General features: G+C 39.7%; 3 protein-coding genes across 13 annotated transcripts in view; 1 reads left to right on the top strand and 2 right to left on the bottom strand.

Annotated features, from left to right (window-relative positions):
• TULP4 (TUB like protein 4) overlaps positions 1-6,475 on the bottom strand; it is a 142,720-nt gene extending 136,245 nt beyond the window's left edge. For 2 of the 6 annotated variants that reach the window (XM_031611555.2, XM_090135667.1), the window contains exon 1: positions 6,396-6,475. The gene's annotated coding sequence lies outside the window, so the exon portion shown is untranslated. The other 4 variants (XM_090135665.1, XM_031611570.2, XM_090135664.1 and 1 more) reach the window with 4 other exon arrangements.
• A 5,648-nt stretch (positions 6,476-12,123) lies between these two features.
• Positions 12,124-16,607, bottom strand: GTF2H5 (general transcription factor IIH subunit 5). 3 transcript variants are annotated; one of them, XM_031611609.2, is made up of 3 exons: positions 16,505-16,607; positions 16,017-16,132; positions 12,124-13,163 (listed from the first exon to the last, which is right to left on the bottom strand). In XM_031611609.2, the coding sequence occupies exons 2-3, from the start codon at positions 16,049-16,051 to the stop codon at positions 12,983-12,985; spliced, it is 216 nt and encodes a 71-aa protein (XP_031467469.1). In that variant the 5' UTR covers positions 16,052-16,132; positions 16,505-16,607; the 3' UTR covers positions 12,124-12,982. The 3 variants fall into 3 exon arrangements, with proteins under 3 accessions (XP_031467469.1, XP_031467478.1, XP_031467486.1); XM_031611618.2 differs by having other exon boundaries at positions 16,541-16,602; XM_031611626.2 differs by having other exon boundaries at positions 16,400-16,538.
• The window catches only part of SERAC1 (serine active site containing 1), a 26,902-nt gene continuing 22,295 nt past the window's right edge, over positions 16,484-21,090 (top strand). For 3 of the 4 annotated variants that reach the window (XR_016464327.1, XR_016464328.1, XM_090135671.1), the window contains exons 1-6: positions 16,484-16,692; positions 17,186-17,332; positions 18,062-18,153; positions 19,435-19,471; positions 19,802-19,938; positions 20,221-20,310. Coding sequence is in view for 2 of the 4 variants with exons in the window: in XM_090135671.1 (XP_089991797.1) it covers positions 16,640-16,692; positions 17,186-17,332; positions 18,062-18,153; positions 19,435-19,471; positions 19,802-19,938; positions 20,221-20,310 (556 nt within the window). In the remaining 2 variants the exon portion in view is untranslated. The remainder of the gene's footprint in view (positions 16,693-17,185; positions 17,333-18,061; positions 18,154-19,434; positions 19,472-19,801; positions 19,939-20,220; positions 20,311-21,090) is intronic. The other variant, XM_031611598.2, reaches the window with a different exon arrangement.

Below are 21,090 nucleotides of genomic sequence, written 5' to 3'. Positions count from 1 at the left end.
AAAAAAAATTTCCACTTTGGAAAAGCTACAAATGGTTCCAAATCTTATACCAGTAACATGAGGTTGTTTAATTTTATCTCTTGATCATTCATTCAAGACAGCAGATTTTCACTGCTTAGCTTCCCATATCTTTATAAGACTCAAACACGTTTATTTAAATCTCTCTCCTAGAATTCAACCACCTTTACCGTTTTGTCTAATTAATTTTGTAAAGTTACCAGACAATGGGAACTGCAGCCCATTTTCTGTTCTGACAAATAAAAATAAATAAATCCGCAAAATACAGGCCCATGTAAGATCTTTGCCTTAAGCATCAACAAAAATGTCTTTAAAGATCTGCTAACAAACATTAGCACTGAAAAGGAGGAAGGAGGAATCCAAGCCAGGAGTAAGTCCACATCAAAGTGGAAAGGTCCCAAGAAGGAAGCAGAGCCATCAAACCCATCTCATTTATAATGTTGGTTCTTAACAGATGAAGTAAAAATTCAAGAAGTAGGGGCTGCAGGAGAGCCATTTCATTACACAGTGTTCTGTTTCCAACTATTCAGGAATGTCTTACAATGTTTTGTAGATAACTGTACGACAGATATGGGTATAATACCTGTCCTCTGCTACACCGCTACGGAAATTGCACACTAAGAACTGAATTAAAACTTTCTCCATTCTTACAAATGTTCACAAACTCAGCCATTACCTTTCAGAGGCTCACAACCTTTCTGCAGATCCAATTCATACAGATATCAACTCCGTGGTCTTTACGAAAAGACACATTTCTGAGTGCAAAGCTGTCCGTGAAATGGAACCAGAGAACTGCTGAAGAGTAATGCAAGGTATAAGCAAACAGGACATTACTGAAAGTGAGAAGATGGAAGAGTTACTTTCCAGCAAGTAAGATAGTGTCTGCATATATCTGACAATCCAGATGTACACACAAAGCAGTCAACCTCATCCATACAAGTTTGATATCAAATTTTACAAATTAAAAATAGCAAGCATTTGCACTGTGCAAAATGGAGTGGAGGATTATAGCTTTTAACCTGGCAGCAGTGTAACAGCACTGGGGGCTGGAATTCAATGACGTATTAAGCCCCTTCCAACCCAAGCCAGTCTGTGATTCTAACTAGAAATGAACACCTCTGTTTCTTTCATTCTTGCACCACTAGATGCTGCAGATGTTAACATCTCTGAGGGTTCAAAAACAGATTGCATAAATTCACCACAGCTATTAAAAACCAAACAATTCGATACCAAATTGTCTGTTTAGAGGTCTCTAAACTGCACCCTGATAGAAGCTGGTGAAGATTCCTTTGAACAATTCAGCTATCTGCACGCCCTAGGCACCTGCTATCACTCACCATCAAAACAAGATAGTCATGTGGAAAACACCTCTGGTCCGAGCTCATTCTTGGTCTGCATTTCTTTGCACAGGGAAAATGAAGATAAAATATCTAAAGCTGGTTCAACACCTACACTGCTCAGCTCCCTCATTTTCAAGCACTATGTAGGGCACTTGTATGGCAGCCAAGATATTTATATAGCAACAGTTCTTAATATACTTGCATCACTCACGAGAGCTGGGGAAGGCACCACAAATAGATAACTCTTCCTCCTTCTCCCTTAGCTGAATTCACTCCCCCCTTAAGTTTTACTTAACACTTAAAATAGCTTTCTGAGTAACATCTGTGATATTTTTAATACAATGTTAACTATTATCCACAGTCTATATTATCTACAAGAGAGGATTTGTGTTAGTCTCCCTTCCATGTACTTTAGTCAGGTATAAGATGGGTAGACCTTTGGGACTATGTTCTATTTTTTAGTTATTTCTGACTAACAGGATTTCCTAGAAGTCACTCCACCATTCCGATGGAGCACAGACTCGTTCTCTATGAAGCACAGTCAACAACACTTAGCTGTAAAACAACGAGGCTCCCACTGCACTGGGTACTGCACCAACACAGAACAAGAAGGAGCATGTGCAGCTCTTGCACCCTCCCCTCTCAATGTAAGAACATCACAAGTCAACATCACTTTCTCCAACTAAAGAAACCCTGTGGAACGTGATCCACTGCTGGCACAGTGATCAGCCCACCTTTGCTTTTCATTATGACTTTATTTGTGCTCATCTCCAAAAACACTGTTCTTCAACAGTGTTCTCAACACACGTGCAGAATCATAGGATGGCCTAGGTTGAAAAGGACCACAATGATCATCTAGTTTCAACCTCCCTGCTATGTGCAGGGTCACCAACCACCAGACCAGGCTGCCCAGAGCCACATCCAGCCTGGCTTTGAATGCCTCCAGGAATAGGGCATCTGCAACCTCCTTGGGCAACCAGTTCCATTGCATCACCACCCTCTGTATGAAAAATGCTGCTTTTGTTTCATACTGTATCCAACATCGGAATCCTTCCTATGTTTTTCATCTGATTAAGTGGTGCCAGGTAGCACCAATAAAGTATATGCAGTAATTTTCTTCAAATGGCTGTATGAATAAATATGGGTTTGGCCTCCTTCCAAATTTTACTTAGCAATTATTACTCAAACTAATGAAACAAGAGGTGTTTGAGGATTTTATTTAGAAATCAGGTTAGCTGACAAGGTATTCGCTTCAGCAAACATTTAATGAGAAGAATGTCTTCACAGGAGAGGAATTTATTCCATACAAAGCAAAAGAATAAATGGCACTAGTACTGAAAAATGCCAGATTTCTTATATTCTAATGGGCAAATTAATCTTCAAACACATGTTTTGCAAAGAGTATTCTGCACTAGACAAGGGCATCAGTGATGACTTAAACCCAGGAAACTAGGAAAGCATGTATGACTCCTAGCAGGGTGGGGTCTGCTGGCACTGAAACTATGCATGGGCAACAATCAAACGAGCCAGGATCTCCATGCCATGCAAAGGGCCCAGATTTCCAGTGGGAGGCTCTCCAGGACAGCTGTGATACAGTCTGGCTATCAAGGATTTGATGTGCAGCTGAGGAGTAGGTTTTTCATAGTAAACGCACAAAGCGAAAACTATCAGAGACCATTTAAAAAATTAAACTTTTAAGTACTGTAAAAGTAGGTAAACAAGGACATTAATTAAAAATAACACGAAACAGACAATAGCAGATGAAATAAGCAAGGATGAAAGCAATAGTAGTGTCATCCCCAAAAATTCCCAAAGACTAGAGGTGTCAAGTCACAAAATAATGACCACACAAATAGGCTCATCCTCCTCCATGAAAATGGACCTCTTGAATCTTTTTCCAAAATAATCTGAATCTACACAGATCTAACAAGTCTAGATCCTGCCATGCCTACAGGCAGGCCCTGTTTTGAAACTGAGTCAACTGAAATAGCTGATTTCAGTGCTCTCTGCTTGCAAGCATTTCACTACCATAGGGAAGCCCTACTATCCCCCGAATGAAGGGTCTACAATTCAGACATAAGCACGTTTTGGACAGTATCACACACAAGGAGTTTCTACGCAAATAAAACTGTAACACTGCGGTTATAAAATCTTTTGTATTTCCTAGCAAGTACTGTTATCCCTAAATGATGACGTTTCCATTGTTTCCAAGTAGAAAACAGATAACAATTTCTTTGTGCTATTTTGGAAAATACCAACACAGTATGAGAGATCTCAAGTCCTAAACTAGATTGCTTATTAAAATGCACCAATAATAAAATTGGTGATAATCTGCACACCAAAATTGGTAGAGATAGCTGAGGTGGAAAAAAAATACACTATTTCAGAGGGTGCACTTCACACCTCTTGTGACAGAAGTTTGTTCTGCTTCCAGAAGCATTACAAAAAATGGGATGCTTAACGAGAAGAAACAGTTCCAGTCAATAGCAAGGAAAGAGCAAGATTCCAAATCACTACCTCTCACATAGCTTCTGCACGCTGAAGAGGAAAAAATCCAAGAAGATGGAATGATTCTAGCAATACAAGTAACTCATTCAAAACTCCCCCCACTTCTAATAGATATCAGAAGACATTTGTACAAACCCACTCCTCAGCCAGGTTCCTTGGTAACTGGAGGCATGCACCGTGATTACTTGGAGCCCCTTAAGAGTAATAACCTGTCCTGAATCATTCTCTAACTCATCCATGAATTTGGTTAAGCCTTCTGCAGGGTCTCTTCTGACACGTAGCAGAGAAGCCTGCTCTACCTAACGGCAAGCAAGCTTAGCTCCCAGCCTTGGTAGGGGAGGTACAGTACAAAATGACCTCAGGCACCATTAAGCAAAAGAAAAGCGCTACAACAAAAGCTGTTCAAAACATATGTGAACTTGTGGGGTTTTATCATAAGGAGATGAGGTTTTTTAATCAATACATGATTTTTTAACCTCTTACAGAGTTTCTTGGAGCAATCACAGTTGGACAGTGATATCTTTATGAACACCAGGTGATGACCCTCAATAAGAAAATCATAATTACACTGAATTCTTTTGCAAGGTGTTTTGAAACCAACTAATGAAAAGTACTGTTAAAAGCTGTACTTTCTAAATAAGCTTAATAATAACATGAAGCATGTACTATTTTTTTTCCTGGATGTTAATTATAAACAAAACAAATTTTATTTGGAAGTTCAGCAGAAGCAATCATTTCTGTGATAAAAGGATTCGGGGAGCTAACAGAAGTTACACCGCAGCACTTTGCTTGGTGTAAGCTTACAACAGAACCATTTGAATCTATTCAGCAACTTATTGAAAAAATTAAGTTTTTTTCCAGTGAATGAACTGCCCATAAGGAACTCAGTATAGCTCCCAAAGCAAATAGGCAATTTCGGAATAGTGAAATATGGGAAGGGCTTTAGAAGAAACACCTGTTGAGTAGGTAAGAACAAATTCCACAGGCTGCCACTCAAAGTAGTGATGTATTATACAAAACAATCCACTTTCTATAAAAGTCATTCACAACAGCAATAGCTGGCAGTCTTCTGGGCTGTTTGTGATTTTTAAAGCATCTACCTACACACAAACCACAGCCTACTGCTTCGTTTCAGCCCCACAGAAATTGATAATTACCTTTTTATAAAATACCACTGGGGGCAGCGCAAAACAGACAATTTTTGGAAATAGTTCGATCTCACTTCGCTCTTATCACCTATTAAAAAAAAAGGCCCAACTGTCCACATTTCCAAGAGCTCTCTTGGGTTAGGGGCTGCTGCTAGCTGTGGCACAAAGCTATTTCTCAAATCAGGATTGCAGGATGGAGTTGTGAGTAACCCCAGGGATCACCATCATTTTGTTACTGCAGAAAAATCTGCGATGGTACGACTGAAGCAGTGTAACCAGGAACCGTGATGTAAAGAGAAGTCTGTCCTATAACAAGCCTTCTTTTTTTTTTTTTTTTTTTAAAGTGAGAACTGACTAAGCTTTCAATAGAAACAGTTAAACATTTGTGGCTCACATTCACATAGCCATCTTCAAGGGTGCCAGTACCGTATGACGACAAAACACTCGGTTTTCCGAGCAAGTGCTTGGTATTCTGCATTTCCTTAGTCAGATAGTTTAGGGCTTCAGACTTACACTTCACAAATCATTTTTAAAGACAGCCATTAGGCAACAACTGCGCTGTTTACAGCTGCCGTGCGGGAACGCAGCAGCACGTACCTCTTACCTAACCTATCTACAGCACGGCGCGCCGCTCACCCACCACCAACGCCGGGACAGGCGCTCTCAGCCCGGCAAAATGAAGTCACCGACGAAAACGACGCGGGTGCAATCTCATCTTTTAAAGAAGCAGAGAAAGATCTTCTCTACGGAGGCCTTTGTCTGGTCCTTCCCCCGAGATACCGCGGGGCTCCGAGCACCCGAACGTACCGATAACCCGGGCGGCCCTTCACCCCTCGTTCCCCCGGGACACCCGGGCACGCTCCCCGAACCGCCGCCGCGAGAAGCGGGCACTCGGAGCGGCCGGCCGGTTCCATTCCACGCTGTACGACGCGGCCCCGGGCGGACCCCGGCGCTTCCCCGGAGCCCCGCACGGAGGGACGGGCAGCGAGCAGGGCCGAAGCGGCGCCGACGGCATCGCACCCCGGGAGCCGTGCCGCCGGCCCGGCCCGAAGGAGTCAGTCCGCCCTCTCCGCACCGTCCGCGTCGGGCGCAGCCAGCACCGGAGAAGAGAAAAACGCGCTACCCGGCCGGCCCCAGGCTGATCGGAGCCGATCGCCAGGGACGGCGGCCCCCGCCCCGAGCGGGTCGCCCGCCCGCCGGAACAAAAGGACAACGGCTGCGGAGCTGCCCGCCCACCCCCGCCCCGCCGCGGGGACCCCCGCCCCGCACTCACCTCGGCGGAGCGGGCGGCGGCCGCTCGCAGCCCCGCGCTCCCGCCCCGCGCCCGCCCCGGCCCCGCGGCGCCTCCCCTCGCGCCCTCCCTCCCGGCTCCGTCTCTCACCGCTACCGGATCGGCGGCGGCGGCTGGGCCCGACTCCCCGCCACGTGACCCCGCCGCCACGTGACCACGCCGCTTCCCCGCGCCGGCCCCGCCCCCGCCGTGCGGCGCCGCGGGCCCAGGGCCGCCCCCCCACGGACTCTCCTCACGGACGCGAGGCGGGGCTGACGGCGCGTCGTTAGCGGGAGCTCTTCTTTGGGGCAGGCTTTGGGGGGGCCGAACTCGCTATCGCTGAATTCTTTTCTCGTCTCCTGGGTTCAACTCGAGCCGTCTGCGCCCGAGGGAGCAACAGCAAGCTCAAACACAACCTCTGAGCCCCGCGACTGGGACCCAGGGGCATCCTAGCAGCTAAGAAAGCCCCTGCTTCCAAAGAGAGAGCAGAAGACGAAACCTGTAACGTTTATAGCAGTAGCACACGCTCATAAAGTTGCCTACCAGGATGCTGCTGCCCTATACACAGCCACGTTACAGCTAAGGAAATGACTGCATCGCATCAGTCTTTTGCAGCTGCCATTCTGTGTGTCTGTGTGCCTGTCACTTACTCTTGGATCGTCAAGCATGCTAACATGCACTTAATTCACACTCCAAACTATTTTTAAATAAACAAAATATGTAAAAGCGAGAGAAAACTCAAGGGAAAGAGACCACTTTTTCCTTCAACAGGTTCTGCTCCATCCTCTCATCCAACATAATCAGCTTGACCAGCCAGTTACGCTACGGAGCTAACAGCAAAAACATCTGAATGACAGAAAAGGAACTGCACACAATATTTTCTAAGAGCGTTTCATGTCAACGGCAGTAACAAACATGCAGTTTGAAAAGGAACACAGTTCTGTTCATCTCAGTCACACCAGGACGACGGTTTTACCATTTAACCAGCTATTACAGGAAGTAGCTCCTCTAATTCTACGAACTATTAATCGTTTATTCACAACCCTTACCTCTATGAAACCACAGCCTGGCCTCTTTTTCAGGAAAACAGATGATAAATCCCACTAATCTGTAACAATAACACATAGAAACAACCTCCTAAACTCACCTGTATTAAAGTGTCAAACATATGACTTTTTTTTTTTTTTTAGGTAAGATATTCACTCTCTCACACATTAAATCTTTTTTGTTGCAGATTTTTTTTCACCATTTTATTTCATTTTTCATGCCTTCTTCATTTGCAAACTTACTTTATGTTCATTTACTACGGGAAGAAATGGGCAGAACTAACAAACTAACTGATAACAGCAAAAACAGTTTTTGAGTTAGCCAAAGGAAAAGTGACATTTCTACAATAAAAAATGTTCTTACTTCTCTCAAGTGTACTCATTGCAGGCAAGCAAAATGAGTTCAATTCACACTCAAACTTTGTCATTATGAAAACCTATGCCGATCTTTGAGTTCTACAAACTAGTCTGTCTAATTATTTGTGGGATTGAAAGCTTGGCATCAATAATTTGCCCTGACTTTCTGCAAATAGAATTAAAATAATGCATTTTTAAACTGGCAACATATATTTATTATTATTTTCAGACTTTTATAAGAAAATTAAATTTGTACACCATTTCTGTAGTTGTGCAGTCCTAGTGCCCCAACGTGAGCAGGGAGTTGAACAGGTGACCTCCAGAGGTCCCTTCCAATCTAAACCATTCTGTGATTCTCTACTGCATTACTTCACATCATTACAGATGTTACAAACGCCTAGGATTGTCATCATTAGATGCTGGATGCTAGTACCAAGGGCAAAACTACTCAGCATGTTTTAGTGTGGCAGTCTCTGAGACTGGAAAACCTAGAACTGATGCTCCATCTAATCACAAGTGATAAAATTCCAGGAAATGTTGCCACAGATCTCCCAAGGCAATCATTCAGACTAATAGAAACTTTAAAATATTGGTACAACTGATTAATCCCAAGCTTGAGCAAAGGTGAAGTGTTGCCAATGTCTGACCACTAGACTTAAACATATGCCATTTTTATGAGTCTTTTCTTTGCTTCTTTGGCTTGTTTTGGTTTATGATCTCCATATAACTATGATGATAATGAAAAATTCCACTATATGAAAGCCTCTTTCACCATTGCTCCTTGTACTTAGCAATTCAATCAGCTAAAGTTTTCCCTAGCACCTTCACAGTTCTTTTTTTTATTATACTACATTTAAAGAAAGAAATGAACAAGAATAACTCTACGTATTGAAAAGGTTTTTAATACTTGTAGCAAACAACTTTAGGAACCGGCTTCTGAAATAAAGAATCCCTCAGAATCCCTTCTCCCTCCAGCTTCTTCTAACTCCTGCCATCATACCAGAGACTGAACAGGCAGAAATAGCTTCACTGAACATTTAATTAAAAATTTAAATTAAATTTCAAAGCCAAAAGGGAAACATTTATTAGCTTCCAAAAATTCAGATTTCCTGGACCTGCAGACAAATTTGTTTAGATGCCTGTCTTTGGCTGCTCCTCATTCCTTCTCTCTTGCTTTTCTCAAACACCATTTATAGCTACCTTTACCCAGTGGCAACCCAGTCATCATCAGAAAAATGTTACAGTTCTCGATCACACTGTCTGTCAATATCAAATGCAGAAAGCACACTATGCATTACAGTTGAAAAGATATTTTTCAGAAACTAGATCGTTCTAACATTAAGAAAGCTTGTTTTTCCAGTCCATCTGATATGTTGGCTCTTCTGATAAGTACAGGGCCTTCTGTAAGCAAAATAAATTCTAGTTAATTGCAAGCTTTTTTTATTTGACAAACAAACAGAATTTAAGCGCACTAACAATTTCTCTCCTGTGTTGCTTGTGATCTTGTTTAATTTCAAAATTTAACAGGAAATGGTAGTTAAAAGCCTCTTTTCTACCTTCTTATCCGTCTTGCTCTTATACCCTTTACCTTCAAAAGAGCAGGAATGTAACTAACATTGCCAACGGATTATAGAGGATTGCTTATCATGTTTACTTGGCATAGCCAATATGTCAATAGTGACAACATTGCACAATTGTGCAACACTTATCTGCAGGTGACACCTTCACTGATATAAAGGTAGGCACCATTCCAAGTTTTCTCTGATTTACAACTCAGCCCATCTTTCCTGTAACAGAAAAGTAAAAAATTGTGGGTCTAGGTGCTACATCCCTCAACCTATTGTCATCCAGGAATTTTGTTGTTATTTTGTTTCCCAGGAGATTAGTATTATAGCTAAGCAGTTACCTGACAAGAGTTTTGGTGTTGGAGCACATTCCTACACAAGTATTATTAGCCTTTATGTATAATAAAGCTATTTGTTTGAAAAAACAAAACATTTCTCCCAGCACCTTTCTACTTGCTGTTGTTACTACCACCTAGAATTGCTCATGTATACAAAGCTAAAAGCTAACAGATACTACATTTTTTTATTTTTTAAGAAGTGTTTCATGAGTGGCAATTTTAATGCAGTTTCTATTCTGTAATTAATCTGCTTATTACTGCCACACAATCAGAGGAGAAATTATTATCAATTTTTTTTCCTATATGAAAAATACAACCACTAGTTTGCAAAGTATTACCATGTTTTTCCTCATATTAAAACTTTTATTGTAGAAATTTGTTAACTTTTCCTTTGGACAGCTCAGGAACTGTTTTTGCTGTTGTTGGCCTCTGATCTACACTCACTGAAAATGATGTGGCTTAATACAGAGCAACTCTGAAAGCAGAGTAATGGTGTGGATACATTCAGACCAAGCAGTAATATCTGAAAATGACAGTTTCAGCTGTATCATTACGTGGTGGGATTCTCAGCCTAATTACAGAAAGAAAACATTAGGTAACTAAACATCTAAGAAATTTCAGAGTTAAATAAATTGCATTCCAAACTCTCCTACACAAATGTCTTTCTAGTGGGGTTCTTTGAAGTTAAAATAGTTCATCTGTAGCTTAAAGCATTTCCAGAGTGAGACATTAATTGTGCTTCAAAGCACAATAAATCTGTGACCCACCATTACCTATGCTGCAGCAATTTTACGAAGAGCAGTTTAAAGTATTGGTAAGAGCTCCCCTTACTGGTCTGCCTTGAAATTGTTAGGCCCACACCTCTTCTGATACAAAACAAAGAGTGAAGTATCAACTCTATTCACATTAAATATCGTATTTCTACCAGAGCACCTATTTCTTATAAATTTCTTGTTAGTAGCTGAGTCATAAGACCAAAGATTTAATTTAGGTGAAATTTGTTTTTCCATCATTAAAAAACTACAAAGTGTACTGAAACTTAAATGTATAGCAAATGTAAGCATTGCCAATGTCTGAGTTATACAATAGACATGGAGATCCAATTCTGACATAGTGAGTAATGCCTCATTTCACTCATTACTAAGCTCTACCGGCTTTCATGGGATCATTTGTGAGAATCAGTGCAGAGAGAGGACTCAAATCTGCTGTGAAATTGGAAAATGCAAAAAGATTTGTTAGAAAAGCTTACTATTTTTCTTCATTGGCCTACTGTCTGGTTGAAAAAACAAAATTTACCTCTCAGTCTCTGTTCGTGTACGTATTTCTATATAGACAGCTATTTTGTAGCAATGTATTTTTCCATCAATATTATTTTTAGAGACTGACTTCTAAGGCTCAGCTTAGGGGCTGGCTCAAATTTGACACTATGGTGATGATGCCAACTAAGAAAAGTTAAAATAAGCCATGTTAATAAAACCATGAAATCCCATCACTTACAACTCATAGAAGAGGATCTTGTTAATGCATAAAACATCTTTTCTAATTTGTTCTCACGTTCTTGAGGTCACCCCACAGAGTTCTCTCTACTCATTACTGGTTATTCCTTCCTTTACTGCACTGGATAATTATTCTCCCTTAGCTTACTGTTGAACTGGAGAGAAGGAAAGGGAACTTGTATGTTTATATCATCCCAAAACATTCATTACAATCTGCATTTAATTAATGAAAGTCATATTGATAAACGGATTTAAAGTTTCAATTACTACTCAAAAGTTACTCACAAAACACAATGAAGTGAACTCCAAAAGTCTTTTTTCAGAGCTATTAAGTAGCAAATAAAAGATGAAGTTCAAGTAAGCATCCCTTAGATGACAGTCCTATCATGCTCTTCCTCTGGTAGGCTAGATTACAGAATAATCATATAGGTTGAAAAAGACTCTTAAATCAAAACATCAGTATAACACTACCAAGTACACCATTAACAATGTCCACATCTCTTAAATACTTCCAGGGATTCTCTCTCTTCCCTACACAGATAGTTCCAACTCCTAACTGCCCTCTTCTTGAAGAAATTCCTGTGGATATCCAACCTAAACCTCCTATAGCAGAACTTGTAGCCATCACCTCGCATCCTATCTCTAGTCACCTGAGACTGATACCTTGCCTTCCTTCAGGAAGTTGTAGAGCATAGCTCTGAAAACCAAGCTTCCCTTTGAACTGATAATTAAGAAGTCTTTTGTTACTAAAACCAATGAATTTGTCGATTTTGAGCAAGAAGCAGGATAAGAAAGAAAGGCGTAGCACATTCTTGTTTCTGTTATCTCTATCTTGCCATATTTGCAAGAATATCAAAAATCTTTGCAGGTTTTATTATCATGCACTAGCTGCCTTACTGAATAAGCCAGCATCTAAGTTAGTGAGTTACACATGCAGATTTTTTACACTTTCAGTGTAAAGAAATGAGGACTTATCTTCACAGATTTTATCAAAGGAGCAGTAAGGGACAAACACCTAAAACAAAAACAAAATCAAATTTCTTCTTATTAAATACAGCAATCAACTCTTTATTTTCCCCTTCCTAGTCACATAGGTTCTTGTGGTTACATATTAGCTTCAGTTAAAAAACAATATACAAGTAGTTATATCTAAAGCATTGGTCTCAAATTTAGTACCCCTCTATTTGCTATTGTTGATTTGCAAGTAACCAGTTTACAGCTCAATGTTATGATGCAGGATTATAGATTTTGCATTCACCCTCTGTCAAAACCTTAAATCCTCGCCACCACTCCTCAAACTCAGAACAACACAGAAATGATAATATCAGTAAAAGTAGGTAATTATTATGGAGTACATGTAAAGTGTGAGACAAAAAAATAAAAAAAAAAAACAAATTATTATTTTGGTATCTAAAACTCATTAAGTTAGAGAAGTATTTGATTTCATCTGACCATGCCTCCAATGTATGGGGATGCTCTATCAAGCACAGACTTTCTTTACATTCTATGTCACACTATAAGCAAATTTAATCAATTCCACAGGAATATAACATATCAGGAAGGTTCATAAAGCATTCCAGTACAGAAACATCACTCATTTTTGGGTTATACCATTTCACAAGGTAACTCTAAAGGAAAACCAGAAGTCATGCATCAAAAATATCCCTCTGCACGCCCCTAAGCATATCATCTTATGGATTTTAATAAAGATACCATAATATTTCAAAGTGAGAAATAAAATTCAGTTCAAGAGTATTTTGTCTATGAAAATTACCCATTTTCCAGAATAGCCACTTTAGCATAGAACTTAGTAACCACGGTCTATTAAAACAGTAACAACCCAAACTACTGAAATTTGCTTTTTAAAAATTGGCAGCATCTATTTTCTCATCTTTTTTACTTCTGAGTAATAGGAAAAGAGTTCTGGTCCATTAACTCGCCCACTCTCTCCTGGAGGAAGTTAACCAACTCTGCTAATACAAAGACATGAGTTTCATCCAGGTCTTGTATGATGAACTTCTTTCCCAAAGCATTTGACTCATCCAAGTAGAGCAGAAACTGCTTCATTGCTGGGTCACTGTAGAGACAAATATACATCAGATTCCACTCATTGTAATAAGATACAGCTAAAAATTAAGAACATCCTTTTAAGACATTCTCAAAGTTCTTTCAAAAATTGTACTAACCTCAAGAGCTGCTCACAAGCAAAACATTAAGATGCTATTGAAAAAGTTGTTTCTCTGGCAACAAAAAAAATGTCTTGGTTATTATAGAAATAAAAGTGAACTGATAACCAAGACTAAAAAGAACTGGCTGCTAAACTGGCAGAGAAATGCCACTATTACAAAAGTAGATTGAAAAAAACAAAACAAACAAAAAAAACCCAACAACCTCACCTTAACAAGGTGAGTTTAACCTTGCTGTTTTCAGAAACAGTGCCATAGAAACATGCTATCTTGAAACATGTTTTTAAGGGGAACCAAAACCCAATACAGCAAACATCTCAAAGTAGAACAGCACGGAAAGGAAGCAGTCATACATGAATTATACATTTATCACACTGTAATTGAACTGTCCCTTATTTTTCATGTTATCACCTTGCAAGTTAGATATAAGCATTCAGCAGAGAACACTTCAGAAGCTTGAAAATTACATGAACGTCTGTGTTATACTGATCAACTAGACACAGAAAAAGTGGGTTCAAAATATAAACTTTTGGATCCGCTGAAATTTTGAATAATTCAGACTTAATATTTATTGACAGTTGTGGGGTCCTCCTCTTGTTTTTTTAATTTTTCTAATAAAAAACAGGAAAAGCATGCTTCTGGTAAGAATTGATATTTGGGTGCAATAACTGGTAAATGGACATGTGCAGGAAATAAATTGCAGTCAGGTAGTTCAGAATAACTTGAAATTATGAACATGGTTGTTTTGACAAAGTAGTAAACAGCAACATTATCTTAAAAGAATTCCTTAGACAATTATTTGTTTTATACTCCCGTACCTAAAAGGTGTATGTGATGCAAAGGCACGTGTTAGAGAACCAAATCCCTCTGCATGTCCAACTACTAACAACTCAAAAAACAAGATTAGCCTCAAAAGTGTTAAAACAAAATGACTCTACGAAGTACCTAATTTTGAGGCAAGGAGAGTAGGAAAGTCTGATCTCCATCGTTTTTAGAGAAGCTATTACTTACGTGCTCTAGAACGTTAGAAGAAAAACAAAGGTTACACAAAGAAGTTATGAAAAAGATACCAAAAAGTGTGTGGTCCTCAGCCTTCTTCTACACATTCTTTTTGATGGGTGCACAGAGGTTTATTTTTGCTTGTTTCTTTCATGTGTACCTTACCAATACACTATGATTACCAGAAGCATAAGCTGGTATGCCCAGCCTGTATGTTAGGTAACATACTCATTTGCACATACAGGACTGTAATCAGTGCCAGGATATGTGTGTTTCAGCAGAAACACTGATCTTGTTCAGCATTTGAAGATTATAATCATTGAGATTTTGTCTTAGGAACAGTTTAGCTATACACTGGAATAATGCAGGGGGAAGGAAGAAACCTCCATGTTATTAGCATTTCATTGTTTTATTTTCATGTTTTACTTTAATGTTTAACATATTCAGAAGTGTTTATTTTTTCCCCAACTTCTTGACAAGTTACTACCAAACACATCCTGGAAAAAATGAGTTGTAAAAAATTCATATCTGAAAAGTAAATGGGACAGGTTTGTAATAACTCTGCATCTTCTCCCAGGATGGAATCATCAGCTACCCTTATGAAAAGGCAAGAAGGAAACAAGAAAGCAACCAGCAGCTGGCAAAGCCAACACAAAGGTGAGTTTCCCAAGGGGCTGTTTAAACTCTGATGGCATAACAGACGCTATAGATTTCTTGTCAGATAAAAGATTCCCTTCCAGGGAGAATAATTAAGTTTCATTCTAATATTAAATGGGAAATGATCACAATGTTGTACAAGAACACACGAGTCTTTCAGTGTGTGTAAAAGAAAGTGGAAAAAAATACAACATCGTACTAACTGCTTGACATATTAGAATCTATTGTTGTGCCAGTCCACAATTCTGCTTTGGGTGTCTTTACAAAGTGCAGGGAGGCTGTTTCTTGTGTTCAGGTTTGTCAGCATACTAACATGCAGCCAAATTGGAGCAGATAAGCTTTTTGTGATAGTGGAATTCATGCTCCAAGATGCTTATACCCAACTATTAGGCATTCAGATGTGAGCTGGCTGATGTTCAATCAGCTCAGAAGTGAACCACAGCAGGCACACAGCTGTTTGCACCATGCAGGATATTTTGCACTTGTGCACTTATAGTCTGTTAGTATGTTTACAGTTTAAGCATACAGCAGAAACCCTGTACATAATATAATGACTCCACAAAGCTTAACTGACAGCTCCTTTAATTTAGAGGTAATTGTTATCAGAACCTTAGTCTTGGGATTTCAGACTGCATATAAACAAACTGACTGCACAGATATGAACAGCTTACTTTCTGAAATTATAAGCATACTTGTTTTAGAGTAGCCAGCCTTGAGTGGGATATGAACTGGAATCGATGAAAAAAGAAAACAAAGGATGAAAAATGGAGAAGTTGCCATTTAGAATCAGTACTAAAAACACATCACCCAGGAACAAAACTAATCAACATTATTTGCAATATAACAAACAAGAGGTACACATGACGTTAAGTCTAAGTAGAAAACAACAACATATTTAAAAAACTGAGTTTGGAATTAAGATTTCCTACAACTGCCTCTCTCCTTCTTCCCCTAAAGACCTCATCTTTCATTTGTCTGTTCAGCATCATTTACCATACAAATCCATTTTTCGGCCTAGACTCTTAAAGTACCTAAAATATTTCCAGTTCTAAAGAAGCAGATGAGTAGATGCTGATGCTATCACTAACCATTCAATCAGAACGCCCTTCAGAACATTCACCATCCTTGCAGCTCTCACAAACGCTCAAAGGTGCGGGTGGCAGGAAAATCTCCTGGTTGGGGTTACAGATAAAGCAGATGAAGCCTGTAAGACAAAGAGACGCCTCTGCTGAACTCAGCGACCCAGGAGGGGGGGAAAAAAGCGAGCAGAAAGCAGGACACCGTTACCCTGCGTCTAAGCCCGCTCCCAACCTCTACACCCAGGCGGTCGCACACAGGCACCGCCCGCCCCCCTCGCCCTGCCAGCATCCAGAACGGCTCTGCCTCCCCCTCCTTCTCTTTCTCCCCCTTCCCCCCGCCCCGCCCCGCCCCGCCCCGCCCCGCTCCGCTCCTCTCGTTGCCGCATGCGAACCGTGGCCTTGCGAAAGGCGGCCGGGGCGGAGGCAGACAGGCTCCAACCCGTCCACAGGCTAAGCCGAGGACGACGAACGGGTAGCTCCGGCCCGGCAAGCCTTACCGCTCCTCCAGCTGCAGCCGCGCAGAACGCACTCACCCAAGCAGCCCGCATACACGTACTGCGCAAGCGCAGTCCTCGCTCCTCCTATTGCCCTCCTGACGCTGCGCTCGGATTGGCCGAGCCGCGCGCGGTGTGATGACGTCATGGGAGCCGCGGCGCCGGCTGCGAGGAGAGATAGGAAGCGGAAGGTACCGGCAGCGGCGGGGCGAGTGAGGGGAGGCGGCGGGGCGGCTGGAGGGGCCAGGGCTCGGGTTTTTTCGCGGTCCGATGCCGATGTTTGTCAGACCTCAGCCTTGAAGACCCTCTTGGCTTGGGGCCGGCCGCTGTCAGCGCCCCGCTTGCGGGGAGGCGCCCGCAGGGAGTCCGCGCTTATCAGAAACGTAATAAATGAAGTCAGAGGATAACCGCGGTGCTGAAAGGAGACAGGGCAGAAAGCTGTGCGCTGTGGTAACGCTGGGAGTCATCCCTGCTGCGACACCTGAGGGCCTGATGACCGTTCACGCGTGTGGCACTCCATCTTTTTGACTAATCGTCACTGTGACAAGACAGAGGTTCAATATCTGTATTTTCCAAATAAATACGGGGGTGATTTACATCTGTTTGAACAGACTGACTTCACATTTCTATCAGCATGTTGTAAGGCAAGCGCTCACACATCACGTCGTGACATTTTAACTTCAGGTTACTTCTGCAGAATACCCAGCCAGCAGTAATTCTTGCACTGAAAATATGCCTGAATGCTTGGATGAAGTCCTCAGCAGAAAGAATGCAGAGTTTGATTGGTGCTGTAGTTAGCCAAAGCCGATTAGGTCATTATCCTAACCTCAGGTAGGCTTTTCTTGTATAGGTAAAATATAGAGGCAATAATACCTGCTAATGTATAAAATGGTGTATATGGATGTGAGTGGTGAATGCAGTAATTGGCTCTTTCATAAGGTCTGAATTGCCTCATTTCTTAACAGTTCACCCCTACAACTATACATTAATCAAACCTCATTGTGTAGATGCTAAAATACATCCCTTATTGACTGTGGTGTTACAGTGTAGTCAGCAAGAAAAGACAAATATTATCTGATTTGCCTTCTAGCATCAACAATCTATATGAGTTGTTAGAGCTGGCTAAGTCAAAATAAAAGACGTAAGTGTTAAGGTGAAATGAATTATGAACAGTTGATTACTAACCTGTATTAAGTCATGTGTTGTATTGAGCACTATCTTCATGTGCATGGGATGTATTTAAGTGAGGCTATCAGGAAAAAAAAAATCAGAAAATGCTTCAAAGCAGAGCAGGTAGCCAAAGATACATACTTACCAGTATTAACATAAATATGTAATCGTATGAAACACTTCATAAATAAACTTTTGTTGTAATCAGAATGCAAACTACTAAATTCAGGAGTTTAGAACTTTTTTTTTTTACTTACAGTATTTTATATGGCACAGAATGATATAAATATGACTTTTTATGAGCTTTCCTGTAAAAAGATGGGGAAAAATAGCTAAAGGTTTTCTACTAATTTCCAAATATTTTTTTTTTTTCTTTTTCTGAATATACAGAATGTCAGTGGCTGCTTACTGCATATTTTGCTGTAGACAAATAGGAACTTCTGGTCCAGCCACCAAAAAACAGCCATCTTGGAATGATATAAGTAAGTACAGTTCTGTAAGTATCAATCAGAGGTGTTATTAAAAGAGGAAAACCATCTGTGTGGATGTAACACTGTGCATGATTAAATGACAAGAAGAGACCTACATCTCTGCAGTTTGTGATCAAAAGCTTTATTTTCCTGAAGCAGATGTCTGCTTCTGACCTGCTTTGCATTGCAATGATAACTCTAGATAATGCAGATGATGGGAGTCCCATCAAAATACAATCTCATTAAATTATTTTAAGCTCATTTTTATCTGTTTTTTTTTTCTTTGGTTGTTTCTTAACGATCAGCTCAATGAAAACATTACATCCATAAACTGTTATTAACAGGACAGCACTTGAATAAATTTTGTTTCTTCCTCCTTTACTTTTTTTTTTTTTTTTAAAAAGTTCTACAATCTTCTCTGCTTTCTTTAATATCTTGTGTATAAAATGAGAATTCCTACAGTTCTCAGGTAGATTTTTCAGCACTAAAAGACAGGATATTTCTATTTCTGCTCTACAGGAATCACTGCTTTTTTTTTTTTTGTCTCTTCTTTGCCAGTTATTCAGCCTGTAACTGCTTCTTGTCTGCATGCCACAATTCGTGAAGTCTTGCAGAGGCTTCTGCCTTTGCTGGTGGCAGTGAGTCTATGGCAAACCTCCTGGTTCATGCTGAGGAAAATCAATTATTCATGATTCCATTGGGTTTGCCGCTACTCATAGCAGTAGAATTGCACTGTACTGACAACCTTAAGTCCAGCTTATCAGCTGAACTTCACCCAGGACAAATAATTCAAATCAGACAGGAATCATTGCATTTAAAAGGGAAGCTGCTGCAAGCGGTACGTGTTTATTCAACTCTTTGCTCTGGAAGTTAGATTCAGTGGAGTTATTTGAACAATATCCTTGCTTAGGGAGATTCTGCAGGGCTTTTCTCACACTGAATATCCAATCAAGAAGAAAAAGCTAACTCCTTAGCATAATGTGGAGGTTCAAACAAATGCTAGTGATATAGACAGAATTTCCTGTTGATTCTTGCAGCTAAGCAATGAATGCAATTGACAGGTAGCAATACTCACAGTAAATAGCAGCAGTAGGAAACCTTTCGTTGCCTAGATTAAGAGAGCAGGAAATTCTAATCCAGCAAGATCTTATTTAATTTTAAGTAGTGATTTTCTAAAAGCTAGACAAAAATAGAAAAAACCTTAGTTACTGAAATTCTTACTGTCTTACATTATCTGTTTATATCAACTTGATGCACACAACTTCATTTGACATGATTTTTTCATTTTTCAAGGAACAATTGCAAAAGTAACTGGATCACTTATACTGGGGTAAGTTGTAAGCTTGCTAGTTACATGTAAGTTATGGTTACATTAAAAACTTCAATTCATGTTACTTTTAAAAAAATGTGACAATATTTGAGGGGTTTGTGTATGGTGAGCTCTAGTTTTGAAGCATATCTTCTGGTAGATTTAATTATTTTAGAGTTTCTTTTCTGTGCTAAATTGATGTAATCTGTGGACTTATATGTTTGGTAAAGTCTGGTATTTGTAATTAATAACTAAAGGATGATTTATACCAAAATGATTGTTAATATATTTTTGCTGTAGTCTTCCTCTTTTTTTTAGTAGTATTCATACACAGCTTTCTTTCATTTAAAGAGGTTTTGTATTCATTACATATGAAGTTTTGTCCTTAAAGAAGTTGCTGCAAATTGATACTCAAGCTATACATCAAGAAAAGCTTAAATCCCATGTGTATATACGTACATCTTCTTTAAATCCAAATGAATATCAAGGTAAGATGTCATTGTTTGTAATCTAAAAATAAAGTTTTAACAGCATACAATATTTCAGGAATTTACTTGTATATCCAGAGATATAAATTTTGAGCTATTTTACAAAGATAATATTCACAATGTCACCTAATTTATTTTTCTTAAGAGATATATATTCATATGTATATATAGTTATAAAGTATAAATATGAATATCTTAAAAAAAAAAACTAGCCAGCAGCAGCTTGAAATAATGTGAGGTATCAGTCTTTCAAACTTAAGTAACCTAAAAATGCTCTTTTAGGGATCACATACCAAGCCAGAAAAGAAATCCATAGAGCAGTAAGGAAAATTCTTGAGACAGAAGCTAAAGTTTTCCGGAGACCTTTTAATGGTAGGTGTGAAGAGCATGACTTTACCTGTGAATACTACTCTATAGTAAAACCTAAGAATAATTATTTTACTTTCTAAAAGGGCTTAAGAACTTAATATTTCCTCTGTTTCAAACACAACAAAACACGCTATTTAATAGCATTTAATATAGGTTTCTTATTATAAGTTTCTTACAACGCAGAATTAAAGCTTTCTGTGTATTAAAACCATTCTATTTCTTTAAGTAAGTAAAAGTAATGTTTAAGAAGAGATTTGAAGAACAAATTAAGATTTATTTTTTCCCCATTTCAGATGGGAGTGGAAGCTTACAGTACTGAGTTAATATTTCATATCAAAGATTTTTGTATCAAAGGAATTTTTTCAAGAACTATAGTAATAGAACAAGGGGTAACAATTTCCAACTGAAAGAGAATGGATTCAGATTAGAGATTAAGAACAAATTCTTTGCTTTGAGAGTGGTGAGTGTCAATTAAATGAGTCCAGATTCTTCTTGGTGGTGCTTAGCAACACAACAAGGGACAAAGGGCATGAACTGGAACACAGGAAGTTCCATATGAACATGAAAAAGAATTTCTTGACTTGGGTCTCACAGAGCACTGGACCAGGATGCCCTAAGAGATTGTGGTCTCCTCTGGAGATATTCAACACCTGCCTGAATGCTTTCCTGTATAATGTACAATGGGAACCTGCTTGAGCAGGGAGTTGGACCAGTTGAGAAACCAAGGTTTCTTCTAATCCCTACAATTCCATGATTCTGTGAGGCATGGGCACAGGCTGCCCA

The sequence above is a fragment of the Phasianus colchicus genome, chromosome 2 (assembly GCF_987193195.1).
Source record: "Phasianus colchicus chromosome 2, bPhaCol1.hap1.1, whole genome shotgun sequence".
NCBI lineage: Eukaryota > Metazoa > Chordata > Aves > Galliformes > Phasianidae > Phasianus > Phasianus colchicus.
The sequence above is the reverse complement of the archived record's forward strand: the minus strand, read 5'-3'. Positions and strand labels throughout refer to the sequence as shown.